The 26,415-nt window shown below is 42.2% G+C and overlaps 1 protein-coding gene across 2 annotated transcripts; it reads right to left on the minus strand.

Moving 5' to 3' along the window:
• Positions 1–922: 922 nt before the first annotated feature.
• On the minus strand, positions 923–13,973 carry HNRNPU (heterogeneous nuclear ribonucleoprotein U). Of its 2 annotated transcripts, XR_014589732.1 has the most exons (15): positions 13,223–13,973; positions 12,315–12,426; positions 12,119–12,192; positions 9,631–9,770; positions 8,054–8,153; positions 6,882–6,994; positions 6,219–6,482; positions 5,843–5,962; positions 5,085–5,213; positions 4,546–4,714; positions 3,770–4,009; positions 3,315–3,517; positions 2,191–2,262; positions 1,218–1,768; positions 923–1,187 (listed from the first exon to the last, which is right to left on the minus strand). XR_014589732.1 is itself a non-coding variant. In XM_083858317.1 (14 exons), exons 1-14 carry the CDS (start codon positions 13,956–13,958, stop codon positions 1,715–1,717), a joined length of 2,526 nt encoding a protein of 841 aa, XP_083714443.1. In that variant the 5' UTR covers positions 13,959–13,973; the 3' UTR covers positions 923–1,714. The 2 variants fall into 2 exon arrangements, 1 of the variants encoding a protein (XP_083714443.1); XM_083858317.1 differs by having other exon boundaries at positions 923–1,768.
• Between the last annotated feature and the right edge of the window lie 12,442 nt (positions 13,974–26,415).

Consider the following 26,415-nt stretch of genomic DNA (forward strand, 5'->3'; position numbering starts at 1 on the left):
AAGACTACTAGAAATCGACTAACACTGGAGAAAAGTTTCAAGCACAGCACACGACTCTAGCTCTAGGCTGCTGCCAGGAAGCCTCTGCTAGTCCATACACTGTCACGGGGACTGCCAGCACAGCCCAGGGCCCGGTGGAGGCAGTGCCACGTGTTCTCACACGTGTAGCCCGTGTCCCTCGTACAATGGGTACATCTTTTCCTTGTCTTACGGCATTAAAACGCAAGTTAGCAGCTAACATTGCCACTACAATTTTACAGAAGCAGAAAGCTGAACAAAACCGCAGTTAAAACAAATTGAAGCTCTCTGTTAAACTTTGTGACAATCCTTCCTCCTGTCCTCCTCCCTGTCCTCCTGCTCCTTCCCTAATGTCTATTTTACAATAAAGAGGTTAAGTGGATTTTACATGATGCAAGCGCAACTCAAAGACTTTTGCCCTATACATATAACCATGTTAAACTGTGAATTATACATGTGATAGATCTCTAACAGAGCAACCACCAGTTTTTTTTAAAGAAACACAAGTATTTCAGCATGTACAGTAATGAGTTTAAAACTGTCCAACATCGTCGCTTCCATACATTCTCTTCCTCTTTATAGCATTAAACGGGATTTTAGACCTTGATGGCGACAATCCCAAACAAGAGTAAAATGAATTTATTTTATTGCAAACAAACGTCTAGAGTTAAACTTCTCCACCCACTTTCTTTAAAGAGAAAAGGAATCAGCAGGCTAAGGAGATACACCCATTTGAGAATTGACATGATTAAAAATTAAGATATAAAATGGGTGACTCACAGATTCATTAGCTTACAAAATGGTGGAGTAACTACTACAAGCACACTAGGTATACAGTATTTTGTGGGGAAAGAGTTATACAGACACACAGCTAACTTCATATAGATCCCATTAGACAACTGGATTTACAACAAGTTTTGTTTAATAAGAAATGGGCAAAGCCAGCTTCTTTTCAGAATCAAAATGCAGAACAAATGGAAAAAAAATTATGGTGTTGTACCTTCACAAGTTTGAGCCTCCACAAATAAAGCAACCGAGTTTTACAACTTTAAGAGCTTCTACATACACTCCACCATCACTATTTAGCCCCAGGTTTCCTCTTTGCCCCCAACGTCTTATTGAGTTCCAAATGTTACAAAAAAGTCCTAGTTATTGCCAGAAACTTTTGCCTCCCCCTCCTCCCCTCCCCACCCAAGAGCCTCATAGAGAGGATGGAGTGTAATAGGGAGCTTTACATAATCTCATGGTATTTGAGGGCTACTAAGATGCCTCCATACGAATCTGGTTGCTAACATTTCTATCGTATTGTGACATGACTCACGACTGTTTCTTAGAAATTGGGGGATGGGGAAAAAGGAGAAAATTCTTTAATAAAAAGACACCAGGTACAAAGCAACGTTTTACTTTTGTTGTGGTAAAAAAAAAGTCACATTTTACAGATAAAATGTAGAACCCTGAAATACTGACACATTCTCTTTTCGTGCACAATGCTGAGGTTCTCTTACGAATCACTTTAAAACTGCAATTAAAAATGTACAAAAAAAGAAAAGAAAAAATCAACCCACAAAGCTTCTAAAAAAGGAACCCGCAGGCACTTCCTCTTGTGGAATGTTTAAAAAGTTAGCCTACTAAAGAAAACAGTCGACTTCTTGTGAAGGTTTTGGAGAAATATGTATCAGTTCATTTATTTGGGTATTCAATAATATCCTTGGTGATAATGCTGACTCCATGGCTTCTGACCCCAGAATTGCTGCAACAGATTAATAAATAGTTAGTTTTAACCTGCAATCACATAACGGTTAAGTTTCTTACTTGGGAAAAAAAAAAAAAGCATTTAACAAACATCTAGTTCCCCTGGAACTTGAGAAGATTAAAGTCCTCTCCAATAGCTGCAAGTTCCTGAACAACTGAAGGCAGTTAAAAGTTCACTTCACAGCAGTAATGTGAAGCCAAGTACTACATACCATTAAGAACATTAAGCCACAGTCGGTATTTGATATATCAAGACCATCAGGGCAGATTAAGTTTTGCACAGGAAACTATTTATAGTGATATTACCTAGCATTAGAAGATTTTGCTATCCACTTTTGTTTATGCATCTATTTATTTTAGTCAACATTTTGCAACATTCAAGTTAACAATCAGTAAAAACGTAAAGCTGGGGCTACTTACACCCTGCTGCCACTGGTTGTAGCCCTGAGATTGGTTTTTGTAGCCACGATTATTTCCCCTTCCTCTGAAGTTCTGCAAGAAGAAAACAATTTTTAACTACCTCATCTACATGCATTTTTCAGCAGTGTCCTAATAGCAATCTTTTTTACGACCAAAATACCACACACCTACATAAGTATCAGCCCCAGTTTAATAGAAAAACACACCACCAAAAAATCCCTCCCTGAAAAACACTAGAATACCAAAAGCCTCCTACCCCCTTCCCTCTAAGCAACTGCTTCTTAAGCATGGGGCAAGAACCTCAGATTTAATAAATCAGCTCTAACTGTTGTTGCCTGGTCTGGAAAGCTGGCTAATCCAGTTTTGACTCACCCTATTTCCAGCTGCTAAATGCACCAGGACAACTAAAAATACAAGAGCTTGTCTATTTTTAGTTAGGAAAGGCTGTAGTTGCTACAAGGATATGTTATCTGATCAGACAAAAGGATATGGGTCACACAACTGAAAATAGAAGAGCTAGCCCACAAAACTTCAAACAGAAGTTGTGGTACAACAAAGGGACATTGATGTAACTAGATAAATTTTGCTTTTCCCCTGTTTGTCAGTATTAGGCAAACTGAGCCATGTTTACTGGCTTGGGCTCCATCTGCTGGCTCTTCAGTAATCCCATTTTTGTTTTCCAGTACTTCTACCGATATTCCATCAGGTAAAATCTAGGCTAGTGTGTCTTTCCTGGTTGCATTTGATACCAGACACCAAAACAAAGACTGTGCAGAGCTATTTTCAGAAAGTTCCCTACATGTTTGATAACGACACACTTTGACCCTCAGGCTAAACAACAGTTATGATTATTGGGGAAGGGGAAGAAACACACAAAAAACCAAAGACAAGCCTTCACACAAGTGCACCAGAAATCTTCATTTTTAACAGGACTGAGGAACAGCCCTAACATGAACCCCCTGCATCAGCAGCTGCTACATGACACTCAGAGCCCTGGGCATATGCACTAAACTAGAAAGGCCTTGCAGCACAGCATTGGTGCAGCACCACTACCAAGTTTGTGACTCCTCACGGGCCACCAGAGCTGTCCAGTAACAACATCCAAAGTACTGTAGTTGCATCACCTGGTTGTAGTTTCCCCTGTTGGGCATTCCACCTCTGTTATAGTTTCCTCTGTTAGAGTAGCCACCTCTGCTTGGAAAGACAGGGCCGCGAGGATAGGGGTAGCCAATCGCTCCGCTGCTGCCACCGCCACCGCCGCCACCGCCACCACCTCGCTGAGGCATGTTGCCTCCCCTCCTGTTGTATCCACCACGATTGCCAGGGACTGCAGGGAGAGAGTCACGGCAATCAAGTCATTGTTAGCTCTTACACATCTCCTACACAAAGATGAATAGTGCAATCCAAGGTAGGACAAGCCTCTCACTCAAGCTGGACAATTAACTATGCACTAAAATGTTAAAACTTAGCGAAATTGAGATTGAGGTTCCCCCTGCATAATAATTGCAATCCAAGTACTACAACCCTTTTCCCCAGCAGCAGCAACCTCTAGAAGTCACAGATTTATTTCTAGGCTCACCTCCTCCTCTGAAGTTGCCCCGCATGTTGAATCCTCCACGTCCTCTCTGACCCCTATTAAATTGATTTTTATTGCTCTTCTTGTTCTTCTTTGAGCCAGTGTTCTGTTTCTTTTCTGGTGGAAGAGCTTTCTTACTTTCTTCTTTATACTGCTCCAAAAGCTTCTGAGCTTCTTCTTTTTGCAACTCTACATAGATTATCTCATCAAAACATTCTGCTACCTCTGGCAGTGTGAAGTTCCCTATAATTGCAAAAACACTGAGTATTCAGCATCTATATTCAGCTACAATCAAAGCTGCAATTTAACCACCTTTCCCCTATTCTTCCTCCCACCCTCTCCATCCCCTCAGCATAGGGACAAAATTACATAATCTGAGCATTTAGGAAATATAACAGTGACAAAGGAAATAAACAGGTCTTCATGGAGTTGCCAGTACTGTTCCAAACCTCGAAAACATTCTGCCTATCTTTTTTTTTTTTCTTTTATAAGCCTCCACTCAGAACACCAGTTTCTGCCAAATATGTCACGTATATAGGGCACTTTATGCCAAGACAGCTTTGTGCATCTGCATGAAGCGTATCACCATAACTGAGTAGTGTTAAGGACTGCAGCAGAGGGAACACAATATAGTGTTATCCTACCAAGTTACAATAGTCTTCCAGTTTTGTATAAGTACAACTGTTTAAGATAAAGTGATTTTTTAGACTTCACGTTTACTTAATCCTTTAAACAGATATTCAGCATCCTAAAACACAGTATAGGATTATGTTCCATGCCTTTCATTTTGAGAACTGCATGCTCTGGAAGATCTTTTCCCTCCACCTCTGCCTTCTTTTGTGTTCTTTGCTTGTAGTCTTCATCTTTTGGGCAAACAACAACTGCTTTGCGCTGGAAGCCTGCAAACAGGCACATTTTTCTCCTCTGCGCAGCTGCAGACACATTTGTCTGAAAAAAATGCAGTAACTTACTACACGTAGCTGTCATTGTAAGAGTTAAGGAAGTCAACTTATGGTGTATAGACTTCACCTCTACAAGAGCTTGCAATGAAGTTTACAAATAACTGGACATAAAGATGCTGCATAATGCAAAGTTACGAGCTTGTATCAACGTGTTAAAACACTATTCCTCCCACATCCCATAAATCTAGAGAAGTTCAGACAAGCATTTGTAGTAATATCTCAACTTTGTGTCCCCTGAATGAGTAGTAAGTCAGTAACTGAAACAACTGCTATCATAACATAACTTTAATCCCAATTAATTACTACAATACAGCCTCTAACAAATTTCCTCAACCGTTTTCCGCTGAAGCTTCTACCTGATCCAAAATGAAATTCCGCTTCTTACGAGCTGCAATCTCAATGAACTTTCCAAGACACTGTGGAGCTCTCTGCAACAGCGTGTTAAGTTTTCCAGTATCTGCCATCTGACGCTTAAAACCTGCAACCTATGGAAACATTTCCCAGAGTTAGTCAGTGCAGCCCTGATACACGTGGCTGACATTTTTCTTTGCCAGATGCTTTCCACCACACTCCAAGGTGGAATCCAAGGTTGTTCAATTCAAGGCCACAGCTGCTGCAAACTCACAATTGAAATTCTCAACCCTCCATAGAACAATAAGATTTAATAAATGAAGACTCCACAAGAATTGGTACCATTCAGTTCAAGGTATACTCATTGCAATACTAACTCCAGCTACAAGTTCCATTCTGAGAACACTGATGTATAAAGTAAAAATACATTCAATAGTCAACAAGAGATGACTATTTCTTACATATTACCATAAAAAGCTTCAGAATCCCACCATGTGTGAATTAGCAGCTCAGCAAGGTAATAAAATCTTTACAAAGAATCATTAGGTTGGAAAAGACCTTTGAGATCACCGAGTCCTATGACCTAATACCACCTTGTCAACCAGACCATGGCACTAAGTGCCACTGCCAATCTTTTCTTCAACAAGAATGGTCACTAGCTAACAAGCAGCCAGTTTCTTTGACAAAAAAGAACAGCATCCAAAGCACATGGATTTACAGCAAGTTTACAATGTATCAAGAAATAAAATATCTTATCACTTACCATCATTTTGTCCATAATAGTATTTGTCCCAAGAATGTTGTATTTCCCAGGATTTGCTGCTGCATGTTTGGTAACCCATGTAGTCTTGCCAGCTCCAGGCAAGCCAATCATCATCACCACCTATGACGAAAAGTTCTGTATTTGAGATACTAGTCCAAAGATTTTCTTTAATACACAACTTAGCCCAGCAAGCCTAATGGATACTGAGGGGGGATGTGGGAGGTGGGGAAGGTAGTTTTAGCAAACAGATCACATTACACTAAGCATTAAAGCTCCCAAACAAAAATGTCAGGAATGAGGTGGAATAGTCTCATTATCTCTACCATTTCCATTCATCTGCTTTTAACAACTTCTGAGATGATCAAAAGAAACTTACTTCACAATCTTTCTTTTGCTCAGGTCCCTTTGGTCCTCGGACCCTATCCTCCAGAGGGACCTTCTGGATGAAGGTGTACTCTTCAGGTACAGGGAAGTAAGGTTCCTCCTTCTGACCAAAGTTAAACTCAACTGCGCAGTTATGGCAGAGAACATGTGGAAAGAGTGGTCGCCCATCAAGAACTTCCTTGCTTATTTTGAATGCAACACCAAGCTCTTGTCCATTCTTGGAATATGAGAGTTCCACTTCATCACCATCAAAATTCTGTTTTTCAAATAAAGCAATATTTTGGATAAAATTAACCGCTTTATACAGTTAATTAGTCACTTCATTCTACTGGCTATGTTCACTCAACTTCTGTAACACCGTTAATTTCATAAAGAACTAAAGCCAATTTTCCCTTCTAATGAGTCACTGTCAATGATCATCTTGTTCAAGATTTGCATTTCTGTTAAAAGGCTTTAAAAACATTTGTCCATGAATATTAAATCATGTTGCCAGCAGTCACTGTTAGTAATAGCTGCTGCTTCTACTGCCTGTCTGGGTTAAACAACTTGTCTTGTTCCCATGATTTTATATATTTGCTTTACTGCTTCTAACATCACAGCAGTCTAAAAATTCAAGGTTGTTTTCCCTCAAAAGGAAATATAAGTGAGAACTTACAGCAAAACATCCAATCACATCATTTTCATCAAACTTCTCACCAAAGTCTTCAGTCTCACAATTGCATGTCTTTATTCCTTTTAGAGAATAGCCATAAGAGAATTCTTCTTCACCTGAAGGAACAATTTAAACTAATTACAAATAGGCTTTCCCGTCTAACCTTTTAGACGTAACTCACCTTGCAGCCACTTAAGTAAGCTGCTGTTCAGAATATTTTTGTTAATACCAAAACAAGATATGATGCCCCCAATAGCTATACAAGCTCATTCTTCTATTCAGTACTTTCACTTGAGATAGAACAGCAGTGTTTCCTCATCCCTGTTTAAGAGCCTTATGCTGCTGGTTCCAGATTCATGCTGACATAAAAGCTGAACTGTCAGATAAAGACAAGAACAAGTATTTTTAAACTGTGAAGACCTGATTATGCAGTGGTATACCTGCTGTAACGTAGTCAGGCTTTCTGAAGTTAGTCTCCAGGAGCACTTACCCCTCCCATTTTAAAGGGAGTTTAGCAGACAGTCAGCCTATGCAACAGCTGAGGATGAAGCTGCAAGGAACAAGCTAATAGAAGTGTCAAACACAAGGACTCAGGTGTAACTTTAATAGAAAGCTGTTGCTGATGTCAGAACATACCAACTCACCAATACTTCCCCCAAAGATGTGTTTCAACATCAAGTTATAAATATTATTATTATCTGTCATATATACAGTGAAGTTGTACTTCTTTCTTTCCAGCTATTTTCAGAAATTAGGATTTTCCCACCAAGCAAAAAAAAAGATAATGTAGTTACCATGGGTTAAATTTTATACCATGCACCACCCTTTAAAAGTGGAGGTAAGGGCAACTCCCCTCTTCCTACTTATGACACTACATGAAAAAGACAAATTCTTTATTTTGTCAGGTATTCAACAACGTTCTCCACAACCCACACATGATCACTGTAGAATTAGTTCTTCAATTATGGCCCTAACCCTTAGAGGTCTGAATACTTTATGAGTTTATTTGGTCCTACTAATGATCTTTCCCACACTATGTCCAGTGGATGACTCAAATTAAGACCTCTTTTCACAATGCATGCACTACAATCACTAAGCTTTTTCCCCCTGCTTCAGAAAAAAAAAAATTTAAAACTTTAGCCACATCAACACAAAAGCAAACACTGAAGTCTTACCGAGCAACATTCCACTTGTGTTCAGTGACCAGCCAACTCGCACTTCATGTATGTCAATGTCTTTTGTATAGAGATGTTTAACAGGAATCTTTTCTGTAACCTATTTTTAAATTATTCAGTAAAAGGTAAGCAGTATTTATTATACACTACCAAGCTGGAAAAACAATAGGTAACACTTGGAACCTTTACTCTTTGGTTAAATCTTTGCTTAATCTAAGTGATCACTTTCTGCAAAAATAAAACATGTTCAAGAATTTGAAACCACAACTAGTGACTAAACAGTTCTATCTCCTGACTTAACAATGAAAATTGAAGATACCATAAATCTTCATCATTTTGTCACAGCAGTTCCTGTCAGTGGTCAAAAGCCTTAAGTCCTTTTGACATTGTATTAAAATCACAAACAATATGTACATTTATTTAAAAAAACCCAATTGCTATGAAGTTGGCATTAAAAATAAATTACTTAGGTAAGAAAATGTGCAATGTATTAAAAAATCTGCTTCTTGGAGACTAGCTAAGGTATTACATTATCCCATTTTACTGTAAGCAGACTTCCTGGGCACGCTGCCAGCTTCCAAACAACCAGATTTAAAAAAAAAAGCAACTAACAGAAACATCCCAGAAACCCCAACAAACCACCCAAATGCACTGGAATCAACATGCAACCAGCTGGTTTTTAACTGTCTTTAGAAACTTTACTAAAATAAAGTGAAAAACTCATCAGTGTCCCATCAACCTCTGCAACTATTCTGGTGAGGTGACTGAGCTGAAACTCATTTAAAAGCGAACAGGACAATAAATAGCGACATAAATTTCACTTCACAGGCCTTCCGAAGTTATAGGTATCCACAGACACAGGAATCACTGCACGTAAAAGCTTGGATAATGGTATCACTACCCAATTCTCATGGTAACAGTTACATTTGAAAGCACTAGAGGAAGAGCACCAATTCATACACAGAGGCCAATCAACGAGCTGGAGAAATCAGTTTATTAGAAGGCTGGTTGCCCTTTGCCAATCTCACCCTTCAGGAGAACTCTTGCTCTCAGAATTCAACTTCCTGCTAAATACTCACATTCTATGTATTGTGTCAGTTAATGATGTTGAAAGGGACCTCTAGAGGTCATCCAGCCCAAATCCCTGCCTAGAGAAGATCAAACTCAAAGACTAAGTAGAACCAGAAAGGACTGCTGGGATAATTTATATCCCTTTAAAAAGTCAAGCTTTCTGTAATCTTCAGAAAGTACAAGCAAACATCTGACTAGAGAGTATAGAAATACTTTCAATGTTGATGCATGAGATGCCAAATAGAATTCGTGGTTAAAAAATGAAACCAAAAGTCTCACATTCAGAACAAGTGCATTGTTTAGTGGGTTTTTTTAAAAATTTCTTGTTTGTTTGTTAAATGGAAGTTCTTATAAAGGAGAAAACAGTTTTGCAAATTGAGCCATCTTCTCATAAGAGAAGGCTGTTTAAGAGTCCTGTTCACATCAATTAGTTTCAACCAAGTCCAAAAAATGTGACAATTATAAATATTTAAGCATGCAAAAGTCTCCCATAAACATTAACTCACCTTCATCTCAAAGCAGACTTTGCCTTTAGAAACTCCATAGGAGGCTCTCCCTCCAGCCCATAGGAAAGCAAAGCTTTCCATGGTCAGAGAGGAAGCACTAAACCGGTCTCTTGAGATTTTAAAATGTAGGTCACAGTTATCTGTTAACATAAAAATCATTCTGTTTATTCTGATTACAAAATAAAACACAGGTGTCCAATTTTATGCATTAAAGATGATGCCAGCTTTCAAAGGTGATTTTTAAGACAAACTGCCAGCAAGTACCCAAGATCTTTCAGAGAAGCAACATGTCTAGATGGAACTGCAGACTGAAGCTCAGCCAAAAATCTTAGGAAAAGCTAGCTAACAAGTCATTTTCAAGGTGCCATCTTCACTTCCATCACTCAACTTTCCTCTATTTTTTCTGTCTGCTTAAAACCCCCTAACTTTCACCTTATGTGTTTGAATCCTCTGTCAGTTACTTCTTTCCATCAATACAGAGCCATCTGCATTGTGCTCTCCACAGTACCCTCTAGAGACCTGATTCTGAGGCAGTCTCACTGCTCAAGCCCAAACTTAAGGGCTGCTAAGAAGTAAATGTGAACACAAACGTTTAAGTACTCATCGTAGTCTTTGGTTAATAGTCAATTAGCAAGTCAAATTAGATTATGTCTATTAAAATAAAGGCAGTTAAGTCAGATGCAAATACTCTAAGCACAGAGGGTGTGCTAAGAGAACCTACTTCAAGTCAGAAACACAATCTACACACTATGAATTCACCTCTATCACTCTAAGAACCTAAGCAGAACCTTGGTTTTACAAGCACCTTCAGAGCTGCACACTATGAAATTGCAAATGAATCTCCCAGTAGGTTTTAGAAAAAAAATGCCAAATGGTAATAAGAGGTGCAGCACGCAACACTTGAATTCCCCAGAGCAAGGAATCCACACAAGCAGCTCCATCCTATCTGATGGTTACAAGAAAGGAGCAAAAGGGCAAACAGTGAGGAATTCTGCTCTGGTGTAAAACCTGCATGATGCCAGAATACACTAAAATGCAGTTTGCCTTGTATGACTGGCAACTCTCATGCACACGATTTTATTTGCACACAGCTGTACCCAGCTCCAAAAATATTATTAGTGATCCAAGTGTTACCTCATTAATACTGCTAACCTGTTTGTTGAATGAAAAGCAGATAAAATCATACAGAAGAAACCCACCTTTGCAGGCTACCTTCAGAATGGGAGATGAGAACAGAATTTGAAGTTACAGCTTCTTTGTAAGACACAGGAAATTAAAAGCACTTAAGAGTGGCTAAACCTCTTACACGTCTGGATCACTATCCAGAAGGGGGAGTGCCAATTTGTTACACAATTCAGCCTTACAGCTGTGTTTGAATCCTACCTCTAAAGAGTCTGCCAACACTTCAAATCAGAATTTGTCCGGGAACAAGACTTTCTACTATAAAATACTATTATTACTAGAAACAGTAATAATGAAAAGTAGCTATTTACTCAGCTATTGGAAAAATCCAAAGCTCCCACAGAAGTGGCTACTCACCAGGTTAGCAGCTAGAAACTTGAGACTCACTTAGCAAAATGTCAGGGATGGTATATTCAGCAATTTACGTGACTGTAAACTAATACCTCCTTCCATTTCAAACCATTTCTTGTGGAATAAAACCACCTGAAACTTCTAACAAATATACCAGACAATGCCAAAAGTTAAGCTTTCCTTCCATGGCACTGTAAAAATCCAACAGATTCAGGCATTACTTCAAGTTTTCTAATACTGCACTGTGTCCTTATACTTACCCTCGAGAATACAAGTGTCAACTCTGCCATTATAGTATGTTACAGTAATAGTAACGTTTTTAATCTGCCTCAAAAAAACCCTGTTTGCAGGTACTTTTCAATTTCTATGCTCTGCCATCCCACTTGCACAAACCACCACCCAAAAGCCCACACACACTCACAGGTAACATGAATGGGTCATTTTTGAAGAGGCATTACCAGATTCTGTTAAATTTATCAGAAGATAAAAAGAACATTCCAATGATTGGTACATAAATAGGGGAACTTTTGTACGAAGTTCATTTCTCAAACTGTATTTTCTAAGCACTTATGGTACTGATCTCTCAATTTCCTGGGCAGTGGTGCAGGACAGTTGTTTCATCGAGCTGTCCCTGGGTTGTTCCAGGTGCACTCTACACTTACCCACCTAAGCCTCCAGACCAGACTACTGTTTTGGTTAAGATTTCTTCACAGAACCACCTATCCCTACAGACTTCATAGGAAAACCAAGCTTATTACTGCTAACATACTCATGTATGCTTCTGTTCTTTTGTTTGCTAAAAACGGGTGGAAACACAGTATTTTTCTAATTTTTTTAAAGTTACCTGGTAAGGAAAATCAACAAATGTATCCTCCCCGTTTCAGAAAGGGTGGCATTAAGATTAAAAGCCTTAACACCACATCCTTCCAGAGCAAAGGAAAGTGTGTTTACTCACAAGTATCAAGACAAACCACCGTGTCATCAAAATGTTCATCTTCTTCCTCGACAGGTGGCTGAGGGGACTTGGCCCTGAAAAAACAAAACCAAACAAAACATAGTGAAGCTACATGTATTTTCACCAAGTTAAAATGATGTTTCTGTACCCTATTGCTCCTCATCACAAAATGCTGCCCAGCACCAAATCTGTTTACCTGCTGTACTTGTTTTCCTCAATGTACTCAAAGTATCCCCGGCCATGGTCTTCACGTGGTCTCTTCACTCCTCTCTTCTTCTCACCAGGCTTTTGTTCCGTTTTACCATCTCCTGTAACAGAAGCAATGATTTATTTTGATTATTTCAAGTTTTAGATTAATCGGGAATAGAATCTAAACGATGGCTTCGACTTTGTACACTGCAGCAAGCTACAGCACGAGATAAGCACTAACATCTGAAAAAGGAACGTTGCTACGGTGAAACCCTGTATCTTAAATTTTCACGGAGACTCAAAAACTTGTCGCCAATCAGAAATGATTTAGCACACGGAAGTTGCCAAAACACACCACGCAGCAGCCGGTATGGCTCTCAATGTTAAGATCTCCACTGAAAAGGGCAAAGAAAAAAAAAGAAGGAAAAAAAAAAAAAAAAACCCTCCTGACCCGCCGCGCCTGCAGACCCGCACCACCATCACCACCCGCCCAGCACGGGGGCGGCGGGACACTGCCGGCCTCTCGCAAGGGCACCGCGCGATCCGCACGACTGCGCCTCCTCCCGGCGGGCCGCGGGCGGGAGCCCCAGGGAAGGGATTCCTCCCTCCTCCTCCCGCCTCCATTGTACCGCCAGGCCTTCCCAGCGCCATCCCTCCCGTGCGGCGGCGGCGGGCCCAGCGCGGAAGTGACGTCAGGCGCGCTGGGCGCACAATGCACGGCGCGCCCCTCCCCCCGCGCCCCTCCCCCGCCCCCCCCGCCGGGGCAGCACGAGGCGCGGGGCCGCCAACGTCCTCCCGCGCGCGCCCCGGAAACCGCCCCCCCCCGCCGGGCCGGGCCTCCCCCTCATGGCGGGGGATGGGATTAATGGCCCCCTCCCTCCCGCCCCCCCGGTTCCCGCCGCCACGCTCACTCACCCCCGGCGCCCTGCGCCCCGGGGCGGCCGCCTCCGCCGCCGCCTTCCGCTTTCTTCTGCTGCTGCTGCTGTTGCTTGGCGGGGCCCGCCGGGCCGGAGGCGGCGGCGGGCCCCGAGGCGCCCCCGGGGCTCTTGCCGGGAGCCTCCTTGGCGGCGGCGGCGCCGCGCGGCGGGAGGAGCGGCGGGGGCTGCTGCGGCTGCTGGGGCTGCGGCGGCTGCTGGTCACCGTGCCCGTTGGCGTCCCCGGCCCCGGCCTCCTCCTCGTCGGCCAACTCATCCTCCCCCTCTTGGAAACCCTGGTCGTCGCCGTTCTCGTCCTCCTCCTCCTCCTCTTCCTCCTCCTCGCCGCCCGCCTCCTCTTCCATGGGGCCGCCCCCGGCCCCTGCCCGCTCGCCGTTCTCCTCGCCCAGCTCCATGGCGTCGCCATCGGCGGCCTCCAGCCCTTCCTCGTCGTCGTCCTCCATGGCGGAGGCCGCGGCCTGGCCGGGGCCTCCCCCCTGGCGGAGCTGCGCGGCGCCCCCGCCGAGCTCGATCGCCTCCCCCTCCACGCTGCCGTTGCCGGGCTCGGCCGCGCCGCTGGCGGGGCCGCCCCCGCCGGCCTCCTCCTGGTCTAGCGCGGCCTGGAGCCGCTCCATGAGCTCAGCCTTGAGGCCCTTGTCGGAGAGGCGCCGCTTTTTCAGCTCCTCCTTCAGCTCCGACACCTTCAGCTTCTTCACGTTCACGGGCGAGCAGCTCATGGCGGCGGCGGCGGCGCTGGCGGCTCGGTCCCTGGGCGGCGCGCGGGCGGCGGCGAGCAGGGACGGGCGGGCGGTCGGGCGGCTCTGGCTGTGCCTGCGGTGCTCTGGTGCCCCGGCGGGCGGTGTGTGCGGGCGGGAGGCGCGGGGGGTTGGTGCGGCTGCGGGAGCTGCGGAGCCGGACCCGCCTGGCGCCAAATCCTTTCACCGCGAGCTCGCGAGGGAGACGCGCCTCGCGGGGCCGCGCACGCTCCGGCGCCGCGCGCGCGCCGCCCCGCCCCCGCGCACGTAGGCCCTCCCGCGCTACCGTAACGACCGCATTACCGTAAATACCCGCCCCGGGCTCCCCCTGTGCCCCCGGGCTCCTCAGCCCCCGCGGGCCGGCCCTGACACCGCTCCGGCACAGTGAACCCGCTCCATGAAGCTGCGAGCCTCCCCCCAGCCGGCTCCCGCCCGCCTGAGGCCACGGCTCGACCGAAATGCCCTCGCCTCACGGGGCTGCATGTCCGGCTACAGCCCCGCAGCGCCCTGTCCTCATTCCCCTGCGCTCATGTCGGGCCTGGTCCCGCACGGTTTATTGCGTACAGGCTTTGAAAAGGGGCGCTGCTGCTGGAAATAGTTCCCCTGGCACGGCGCTGGTAGCGCAGTTACGTAAGGGCAGGAGCGGGGCTGCCCCGTTCCCTCCCGCAGCTCCGGGAACAGGCCCGGGGCTGGGCCGCGGCCAGGCCGGCGGTAACAAAGGTTCTCTCTCCAGTGCGTGAATTCCCTGTCTGGAGCTCTGCACGGGGCAATCGCTCACCGAAACTGCGCAGCTTTCCCTCTTTTCTTCTCCCTCTGGACAGCGTTAATACGGGGCCCTCCCCAGCCACGCAAGCTGTACAGCCATTGAATTTTGGATTTTCCCAATTCGGTCAAAAGTAACATGAAAACAGTGGAGAGGATTTCACATCAGGCATCACGGATCTACAAGTTGGCTTCCTTAGGGAGCCCGGATAAAAAGCTAATTTTCATTTGCAGGAGAGAAGGAAAAAAAAAAAAAAAAAAAAAAAAAGGGGGGGGGGGGCAAGTCAAATCACCAGAGAATCAGTATGAAGCGGAATAAAAGGAAAGGTGTCTTTGCCACCAAGTTGCCTTGTGATGGTACAGATTGCGTGGCCTCCTGAACCAGAACAAATTACATTTACCTGCCCCAGGGGAAGGCAAGAGAGGCAAGGAAGACATCCTGTTTTAACTGAGCAAGGAAAGGGCTCTTTCACACACACACACAGAGCTCTGTCCTCAGTCAGGCCACGTCTGCTTGGAGAAAACACGACTCTGTAGGCAAGGTTAGCTCAACCTGGCTCTGCACAACTGCTTGTTAGAACACAGACAGGGAGTGATGCAGTGTGTGCAGATGAGAAAAAAGTTGCCAGAACCTTTCCCTTACTTTAAGGTCAAGTTAGTAGATTTTATTTCAGACCAGTAAGTCAGAGTCACCTCAATTGCAGAAGAAAAGGATAAGAGTACATCAATGCAAAGGAGAAGTCAGTGTGTGATTTAGCTGTACCACTCTAAATCATTGCCTTTGTCCATTTCTTCATGAAAGAACAATCTTAGCTAGTCTGCTGAGGGACTCCTAACATACACTGTTCTGCCAAAGTGACAACAAAATCAAACTAGTTAATATTGCAAGATTACTGACTGAAACAGATAATTCTGCGTTAATTTGGATGTCATTTACCTCATTTAAACTCTCATGTTTTGGTTTTTGTTTGTGTTTTGTTTATTTTGTTTTTAGGGTGTTTTTTTTTTTGCATGTAAACAAACAGAAAAGACATCATTAACTCTTTATGAGTTGTATTATCTAAACCTCACTCAGAGCCCCGTGTTTAGACTTGATCTTGCACAGGGCTTTTCACATGTTGAGTCACATTTCTGGAAGAGTTTAATCAACCCTGATATCTGATAATCTCTCCCACCACTGCAAACTTTATGGATTGATAGATTCTTTTAGGCCAGCTTTGTATCCCTTGTAAGCCTTGCCTTAAATGAGCACATCTGCACATATTGACAGCACCTGTGTGCTAGAAAACACCCTCATTCAGGATCACCGGAGAGCTGCAGTCCTCACATATAATCTCATTCCTAAACGATGTCATGTCTCCCTGCTTCAGTAACATGCTCTTACTGCTTTATACTCCTGTAACCATGGAGAAACAAAACAGCTAACAGCTTTGAGGCACATGGAGAGATTCCTTACCCTGAAGCATCCAAGCCTGTATATAAAGGCACAAGTAGATAAAGTATAAATCATTTGCTGAAATTTAGCACTATTAACTTGAGGTATTTTTTTTAAAGTTAGTACAGCTGTCTGTTTATTAAACCATTTAGAAGGATAAACTTATTATTTTTAAAGGAGATTAACTCATACCATCATAATAAGGATAATGCTTACTAACTGTACACTTAATTACATTACCAAACAGGTGTAGCAAGACTGTTTTCAGACTACCGTTATGTTACCTGTTATTACAGAAGTGGGAAATCCCAGTTGATTTTCAGATGTCAGTTGGTTAATTGTAAACAATAAATAAATAGTTGTAAATAATCATAAAGCCAAGTAAATAAAACACACACATAACTGAAATAGATGCATAACTTTAATGACTGCTTTACAGTGCTAAAAAAAAGGCCTTTTCTATATGTAAGTTAAATACATATTTATTACACGTCTGTCCCTGGGAAAAAGCTCTCTTAAGATACTCCCTTGTCCTCTTTGAGTCCTGTGTTTCAATAGTTTGCCTTTCCCTTATTCACACTTTGAAGGATAAAAATGAGTTAAGGATGTATGCTCTCCTTGTTGCCATACCCTCTCTTAGTTCAGATACTGAGTGACTCCTTCAACTCTGCTTTTCATAGAACATGCAGATAGATAGATGGCAGCCATATCAAAAATGAGTGTCTGGTAATGCAACCTCCTGAAACAAAGCACTAAATAAAAGCATTTTAAGCTTTAATGTGCAAAGCTGCTGCTTGTATGATGATGGTCATATGAAAAACAAAACATGATTGCTGACAAGCACAATAGCCCTCCATTAAAATTGCCTTTTTCGATCTCAAAATGTACTGAAACATGATCTTCCTTTCTATTTAAATGAAAAGTGACATGCCCCCATATATAACAGATGCAATCCTATGCACTCTTTATCAATCATATAGTATTTTTCTCCTACCTGTGTTACTTTCTAACCTAAACTGTTTTTCTTTCCAAACCAGTCTTCCCTCTCAAAAGTAATTTGGGATCCTCCCTCTGGGACTTGGCCCTTCAACAGATCAGTTACTCTGGTTTCCCTCATTTTTGTTTGTTCTCCTTTAGACTTCATTTAGTTGCTCTACTCACCAATAATGTTCTTTCCATTATTCACCCTTAGTCCTTCCAAATCTCTCTCCCTGTTTATCAACAGCAGTGACAAAGAGGGAACAAAAAGAAGAGCAACCTTTCAGGAGGGCACTGAACAACCACAAGAGTCCAATCCCACTTGGGCTTTGAACCTTTCCACACACCTCCAGTGTTGCAGGAGAACCCTGGCATTTGTGTTTCCCTGTTCTGCTCTCTTAGAGCCTGGTCTGTCCTGTTTTGGCTCCTCTTGTTGTGCTTTACCCTACATCTGACCATCACAGTATGTTCCTGGTCTCTTCTGCATGTCCTTAATCCATCTACCCTCAATTAACACTGCCCTCAGATTTCCACATTCAACACATGATTGCTTTAAAAGAGAATGGATATCATTATTGAAATACTCTGCTGCCTTTTATGATAGCAGGCAGCATGTGGAGCGAGTCTTTTTCTTTCTCCCTTTTCATCACTGCTCATAAAATACTCATTAATCATTACTAGACCCAATGAGAAATTTTCAGGCATTTTTAAAGTGCTAATTTGTCCCAAGTGAGGTTGCATGACTAACAGGCAGTTCTGATGATTTCTTAGCCCCTATTTATTTATCTCCATAGGTGTGGTCTATCTCAGGATCTGTCTGCCAGGGGGCCAGGAGTTTGTTTTGGAAAAATAGCACTGTGCTCCTCTTTCCCTGACATGCATTACTGCTCACCATCAGAGTCAGGATGCTGAACTAGATTGACCTTGCCTTGTACTATCTATAATCTCTCCATGATATTTTAATATCAAAAGAGTTCAGTTCATCTCAGAAATGAAGTGGTCATATGCCAAAATAAGGCCTATTAATTGCACAGGAACCAGATAAGTTAGGTCTGAAAGCATCCTCAGGACCTAAGGGGTAGTTAGTGTCTAATTACAAGTAGATTTGTCAGGGTTCAAGGGACTGAAATTCAGGTTTCTGGCAGTGGTTTGGTTAGCTAGTTCTCCTTAGAAGCATCTTTCTTTTATTACCCTTTCTGCTATAGCACCCTTTGGGTCTCCAGGAGAGCTGTAGGACTTCAGAGTCAGTAAACAAGTCCTTTTTAAGAGACTAATGCTATTTTGCTTTTCCTGTGTGCTGGATGACGTAGTTGAGTCATCCCACCAAGCAGAAGGAAGCACTGCAAAGCTACACTGGGACATCACAGATCAGCCACAACCCGTGTTTGTCACCCTCACTGACCCCATACCAAAAAGAATCCCCCTTTTCCCATTTCCAAGGAGTGACTTTCTTTGCTTTACAAAAAAATCCAAAACCCAAGCCCATGAGTTTCTGAGAAACAGTTTCTTAGTTCAGAGCATTCAATGACTCACAGTTTCAAAGCCTGGCCTTGGGAAAAAAGGCTGCATTCTCCAGCATTAAAACCAGGATTCATTTTGGCTTTATTCAGAGCCATACAGAAGTTTTTTGACTACACATATCTCAAGTTCATAAGAAGATACTTAGCTCCACAAATCAGACATCTGCAGTTCCTGGAGATTTTTTTTTTTTTTTCTTCTGTAACTTGCCACATATTCACTAGAGTGGAGCTGTGAGCTCTGGAAATTTAGATAGACTAAACCCCTCTGCGCAGCAGTCAGTCTGTGGAAGAGGAGGTAGCATTGTAAATCAGCTTCCAAAAATATGGTTTTCCTGTGAGAAGACAATGTGGGAGAACCATTTCAAGGGAGTATCAATTAATCTCTCTAAGAGACTATTAAAACAATCATAAGTAGGTTTTAAGGCTGTCAGTTTCAGTGTACCTTTCTGCTCACATATGAAGACACATATGGTCAAGATCTGTAACTAAACCCAAACAATCATGGAGACAGGACAATTCACAACTGGCAGCCACAGACCAGCTTGTACCTAATGCAACTTTTCTATTCTACATGACTTTGACAAAACAACACCCACTGTCCAGATAACCACCTTTTTGGGTTGGTTTTCTCTTCTGGTACTTAACCCTCTCTGTAGTACTGTGTAGTACATGCCTATCATAATTTTACTCTTTAAGCTTCTTCAATACATCTTTCTCCTTTCCCTCATAAGATGCTCTTGCCAAAAAAGAAGTCTCCACACACTTTTTGTGTCACTAGAGTACCGCTGGCTGTTAGACCATCTCCTTTGTCTCCTCACTTTACAAAGAGTGGCTTCTACGGATTGCATGGGAAGGCCATGGTAAAAAACCCACATAAACCCCCTAGAATTTTAAAGAATATTTTATGGTAACTAAAGGTACTACTGTGGTCCAACTGCATATCTTAAATCTGTGATCGGCAAAGCTGAGTAAGTGAACTATTTTAAAATATTCATTAATACACGTTAGCATCCTTTCAAGATGGCTACTTCTGTATGACACACAGCTGGAGCCCAGAGAGACCCTGGGTAGCTTTCCCTGTTTAGGCACTGCCCTGGCAGTCCTACAGGGCAGCTGTTTTAAAATCCTGAGGTCTGCTAAGCAGACTCCACCAAAAAGTAACTTGGAGAGTACAAAACTGCTTTTCCTCACAGTCTTGGTTGTAGATCTCTTGGCTTTTACCTTTGGAAGCAGTATCCCAAGTCCAGCTGCTTTTCTTTTAAGCCCCAGATGAAGTCAGCTCAAAAAAGAAAAGGAAAACCCCTCCGCAGAGTGAGTGAGAAAAGGAAAGGGAGCCTTTTCCTTTCTGCCCACTTACTTCCCATCACACATCATGGGCTCAGAAAACTACACAAAACCTAACTGTGAACTAGCAATTCATGGCACAACCATTAGCAAAACTTAACTTTAAGACTGTACACTATATCATCTTTAAAAGGAGGATAAAGAAATTAGGTCAGAGGTTTGGCCAGTTGATTCATTTTGGAAAACTGCATTAGTTGAGTTAACTTCACTGTAGAATGCTCTCTGGAAAGCCATTTTGTCATAGACTGCTCTTTAACCCACTCTGCTGGAGCAAATCTGCTCAGCCTTTTTTTTTTTTTTTTTTTTTTTTTTTTTTTTTTTTTTTTTTTTCAGGCTGAGGGAAACCAGCATAGTTTCATATGAAAGATTTAGCAACAGAAACTCTTCTGGCAACACATTAAAGCAACTGCTACCAAATTTTAGACTACAGGTAGTTTCCTAAGAAAGCATAAAAAAACTCAGTCCCTTACAAACTCTCTGAGAACAATTATTTTTAACAATAAACAGCAGAAGAAAAGCACTGTCATCTAACCTTGCTGTTCCACATCCATAGGCTAAGAATATTTCTGGGATTGCACCCTGGCCAGAAGACAGACAGTCCTTCCAGCACATGTTATGAATCACAACCAGGTATCCCATCAGGTCAAGCTGTTCTGAAGGAACAGTGCCAGTAAAGTCAGGGAGGAGGAGAGTCAAAAGTTTTCTGAGGGTTTTCTGTTGTAAGGTAGCTAATCCAAGAGTTAACAAGCTCTTAAACTATCCAGCTAAGATTTTCTGATAGGAACATAAAGCTATCCTTTCAAATAACATCAGGCAGCATGTTTTGAGCAGCATCCTGAACTATCAGTATTTGCAATTCAGGGCTCTCTATCCTGTAGCTTTTCCTGTGTCCCCAGACTCATGTGACTGCTGAGTTCATTACAGGGTCAGGGCCTCAATGAGATTCTGGATTTTATGAGTTCTTTTTCATACAAAAGAAAACAGGACTGCCTGACAGTTCCTCTGTTGAGACAAGGCATCTGCACTTGTTTCTCCTGCTTCACGTACCAGCAAAACAAGAGATCCTTAACAGCAAAAGTTAAGAAACTAAGAAGCAAGGTAAGCACAGCATGCCAGCCTTAACAAAGAACTGTTTTGAAAATCCTATTACCACAGACGGGACAGTGTTTCTGAAATAAGAACTGGTTACTGTGTGACAATAGTGGGCTTTTCTATCATTTACAAACTTGAAAAATCTACAACCAAAAGTATCATTAAAAAGGAGTGAAAACAGACATGCACTTCAAGCACAAATCTCCCACCTTCAAAACAGAGAAGAGGCAGATTGTCCACAATATCTAGAAGATTTTTTTTAATCACCAGTATGTTCCACATGGGAAAGTCTCAGATACTCTAGTAAAAAACAAACCAAAATAACCACAAAGCACTTGAAAAATAAGCAATTACATGGAGAAAAGCTGTTATAACTGATCAGCTTTAAAGGAAATTAATGCAGAGCATTCAGATGGCAAATCTTTAAATGAATGCTTAAAACCAGCTTCTTTTCCTTTATCCTCTCTTTATTCTCTGAAGCTGGTCTCATCACAAAGGCCAACATTTTTTTTTAACTCCATAGTAACTAACTCTAGCCATCCCTGTTGAAGTATATTAGGCTTAACAAGATGAGTTTCTACCTAATGCCATGGTTTTGCAAACAGCAAGAAATCAGAAGCAAGTTTTAAGTCCATTGTTTATTTGAAGCACCCTTATCATGAGCAAGTATTTCTGGTAATATTTCCTTTCATTCCTTTGTACTTCTCACTTGCTGATTTATAGCTTTCCCTATATTCACCCATTTGTATGTATCTCAAATGCTTTCATATACTTGAAATACTTTATCATAATGATGCAGAACTTTGCTGGAACATTGAGAAATCTGGCTTGAACCTGACCTGCACTGGCAGCGGATCACAGCTTGCAGCAGCCCACATGGAATGAGCTGAATATCTCCGTCTGCTTCCAAGTGAATGAGGGCTGCTTTGGAGAACTCTACCCCAGATAACCCCCAAACTTGACAGCCTGGGAAAGTAGTGAATGAACATGGCTGCTGAGTCATTTTCACTTTCTTTGCTGTGAGCAGGTAACAAATCCACAGAAACTCATTTTGATACTCAGCAGCAAAACTTGTGAAAATACCCCTCATTCTCTCATACCTTCCTCCTCCTCCTCTCCCCAGCACACAAACTGTTACTGGTGTGATGGGGGGCCACATTGCACTGTTGGACCCAGGGACAGAGCACTTCCCTTTGCAAGACAGTTAAATGAAACCCTGCAGGAGCCAAGAGCTGGGATGCACTCACCACCCACAGCCAGCAGCGCTTTGGGCACGATCTGCTCAGGAATAAGCACCTGGAGCCCAAAGGTACCTCTGAGCCAAGGCTGGAAGAAGTCTGCAGCCTGACACAAGAAAGGGAAGAATTTGGTCGGGATGTGTACTGATGCTTTACTGGGAGTCTGTGGCTCTCGGTCAGAGGGCAGGAAGGAAGAGATAGAAGCACAGGAGCTGGAGCAGTCCACCCTGTGTGGGCTGCAGAAGAAGGGCTGGTGGAGCTCCAAGGAGCCTGCCTGCACAAACGCACAGGGGAGAGCTGTCAGCTGCCTCATGCTGGGATGCTAAGGGGTTTTTCTTCAGTAGTATCCAGAAGAAGTTTGAATAAAGCAAAGTTTTTTTTAAAAAAACAAAAAAACCAGTGGTAAAGTGGTACTGTGCTCCTCCACAATGTGTTCTGGATTTTAACAATTTTTGTTGAAATTTGAAATTTACTTTTCTTCTTTGGTCAAGTTTATTAAACTAACTTATTGCTTTTTCCTTCTGGAATCACTTCAGCGATTTTGTTAATTCTAGAGAATATCAAAACTGAGAAAACTCCTTAGACTTAAGAAAAGAAAATTTATGAAACAGTGTTGCAGTTACCAATAAATTTGCTTATTGCAGGGCACCAGGATCTCTTAAAACCCTAACCGTCTCTTTTTCAAAATGAAAAGATCTACAGCTGGCTAACAGTATGTTGGTTTTTCCCTTTCTGCTCTTTAGGTCTTTATGGAATCACATTTGTAAGGATAAAGAAGTATTTCCTTTCAGTACTTTTAACAGTCTGATGTTTTATCTGAATTGGAAATTGCATTTCATTCCTGTCTTTTTTTTTTTTTTTTCTCCCAGCCTTTACTGTGGCTGCATCTGCTGAAACTGGGGGTGTAAGAGAGGGAGAAGTGTGATTTACACTGGTGGAGCTCACTGCTGAACTCACTGGTGTTGTGTGAGGTAAAGCTAAGCATATATATTTGCCTTATGACTGGGATGGAGTATGAGTACATTCCTCAAGACTGGGATTTTTCCATCAGCCATTTAGATCTGCTGATATTTTGTATCAGTAGATCATCCTCTCTTCAATTTTTGTTTGCTTTTGGTTTTTGTTTGCACCTCCCCCCCACCTCCCAAGGACTTAAAGGTTCTTTTTATATCAGTCTGACAAATACAATTTTTCTATCTGACTATCTATTTGGAGTTTTACTTTCATTTTTTCATTTTTCCTTGATGCTTCTGTTTCAAGTATCTGATTGTGATTTTTTCACTTCTGTTCTTCATTTTCATTCTATTTTTAAATCCTCTCATTTAGGTTTCATTCTAATTCTTCCAACAGTAATACCTCACAGATCTTTTTCTTCTCAGTGCATATTTCCATCAGTTTTTCTCAGTAGATAGCACGTATGCTCTCTCCAGCTTCCAGAAATTAGCACTTTTATTCTTGATTTCCAAGTGACAATATAAGTGATTAATTCCATGCAATTATTTGTAATCACAAAGTTGACTATAAAAGGGCTCTTACAAGATAGATTTGTCTGAAACCTTATGCTTAATATAAACCCAACTCTTATCTGCTGCAATCCACCAGGCTCTTGAAAGATGTGGGGAGAATGGAGGAAAGGATTTGGTAATGGTTGTCTTAAAAACAAAAGATATCTTCCCAAACACTGAATTGCTGCTAATGGCACTAGCCCCTTCAAAACCAACCACACCTTATGCAGATAAGATGCCAGGGAGCTTCGTGTGATCTGTGAATTTATGGAGGTCCCCCACCTCCAACTCCTTTCTAACTCTGATATTACTGAAGATTGTCCCTTCTGAGAAAAAGAGATGGGTATTTATTTCTTTCAAAGTCTCAAATCAGACATTCTTCTCTGTGTTTCTCATTTCTCAAATCTATAGGGAAGCCAATAGCTCTAGGCTGATAACTTTATGCATTTATATTTTATGTCAATGAATATAGGTTGGAAAGTGATAAAAACAGAGCTCTGAAAATCAGCTTCTTGCTTCTACTACTGAATGCGAGTAATTCGCAATGACAAAAAATCTCTTTTAGTTCTTTCTGGGACTGTGTTGTATTTACTGACGAGCTCTTCAGTCACTCTGGGAACAGGACTTCTGAAAATATACAAAAAAATTGGCTGCTAGAGTTGTTTAGGAGAACAAGAGGTTCTCAGACTTCTGAAATTTTAGATTAGAAGAATCATGTGTATCTCCATGGCTACCAGATCAGTTCATGAGCATCCTGGCAGATTTCTCGTAGCCATTTTGAAAGGTCTCATAGATAAACTTCTTAATGAAAAGACTACTGTGGCCATGCAGGCTTGCTGGGGAGACCAAGAGAGGTTGGGCCAGATGACCTTATCTGTGGTCCCTTCCAACCTTATCCACTCTGAAGGCTGTGAATATTTGACCATGAGTTAGAATGGAGAACTTGATACTGCACCACCTTGTTATTTGATCCTGTTAAGCTTGCTAGTGTCAGGGCTAGAGATCAATAGTGTGGTTGGTTTGGTGATCTGGCGGTCCCAGGTCTGTCTACAGTTCTGTGAAACCTCTACTAGCATGCAGATATTTCACTATGGGAGGAGGAAAAGCAGTGGTGCCACTGAAGGGGAGGCTTCAAGTATTGTGTCTGCTTCCTGAAGCATCTTTGGATGTGTTAAGAGGCACACAGGACACAAAAGGACAACCTTTTCAGAAGGCTCAGCGCTTGGGTATACCATCTGTACCTTCAATGCATCTTGGGTGCTCCATGCTGCACATAAAAGACAAACTAGCTGCAAAGGGAATGGAGAGAGAGAAACAAATACTATCTTAAAGATATCCTAAAATACACTGATAGTCAGTCCACAAGGAACAGATATACAATACAACACTTTTCAGATGGGGCATCCTGAGCTCTTGGAGGTTGGTTCTTAATCTGGTGAAGAATTGCAGATGAACATTCACTTACATGTCTTGGTCTTTGAAAAATTGAAGTTAAAATGCTTATCCAATCTCCCAGCTGAGGCCTGGTAACAGAGAACTCACACTTATTAACTTCAATGGCAGATTGTCTGTAGCTACAGTGATTTAGGATTTTACCGTCTCAGCAGCTGCACTGTTTGAGAAGTGACAAAATGGGATGTGGGACCACTCCTTGGGCCACAGCTATGTTTATCAATTTAAATTATTAAATATGCTGTGCTGTGTTGAGCAGCCAAGGTGAGGGGAAAGGAGGTGGAAGGAGACATACCAAGACATCCCCACCCACTGTTACCGGATTCTTCCATTACAGAGTGAGAGATGTGAGCTGGTAGTGGAGGGTAGGGTCACTAAGAGACATTATTGCCTCAGACCACTGCAGCAAGGTTTGGTCTTTAGGCTTCCAGAATTTGTGGTTTAGTTAAAAAACTGGATTCTGTCTAGTTGAATTAATCTGAACTGACAATAACTCCAGCTCTCAATGTGTTGCTGATAGATACAGCAATGCCAACAAATACTGTTGTATCATGCAAATATATATAAACTAGATAAAAACTGTTCTGTTTTAATATGAATTTCAATAAGCAATAAGAAAAAAAAAATTATTTTGCACTGTAAGTGATACCACTTTTAGGTTTATTTCCATAGCCATCCTGTTCCTGAGGGTAAATCATGGTGCTAATGAAATAGAACTGGGATGAATTTATCTATCTAGAGTTTACAATCCAGAGTTTCAGATGGATTATTAAACTTGTATTTCCACTTTGGAAAGTTCAATTAGCAGGTAAAACTTACATATATATTAAGGAGTCCATTTTTGCTATCCCGTCTAGTCTTAGCCATGACTTCCTTAAGTGAGGAGGTCATTGATCACAACTTTCCTATACTTTAATATAGCAAAAAATATACAATTACTTGGACTATTATATAATATATAATTACTTGGAATATTTTACCTGTGTGTGATCAGTGTGTCTGACAAGCAACTGTCTCATCGGCAGCCATGGCTTAAGCAGCTGTTGCTCCCTACACTGTGCTGTGCATGTCTTTATGCGGCTATTCAGCAAAGGAGAACTCATCTTACAGAGT

This window comes from Zosterops lateralis (assembly GCF_965231275.1).
Source record: "Zosterops lateralis genome assembly, chromosome: 3".
Taxonomy (NCBI): Eukaryota; Metazoa; Chordata; class Aves; order Passeriformes; family Zosteropidae; genus Zosterops; species Zosterops lateralis.

What these genes read in the sequence shown, in the direction of transcription:
- HNRNPU (XM_083858317.1), bottom strand. Translation starts at nt 13,958, where the DNA reads ATGAGCTGCTCGCCCGTGAACGTGAAGAAGCTGAAGGTGTCGGAGCTG. An exon ending in GGTGGTTTGTCTTGATACTT is followed by an intron (nt 9,771 to 12,118) that starts GTGAGTAAACAC and finishes TTATGTTAACAG; the next exon opens with ATAACTGTGACCTACATTTT. An exon ending in AAGTCTGCTTTGAGATGAAG is followed by an intron (nt 8,154 to 9,630) that starts GTGAGTTAATGT and finishes ATTTAAAAATAG; the next exon opens with GTTACAGAAAAGATTCCTGT.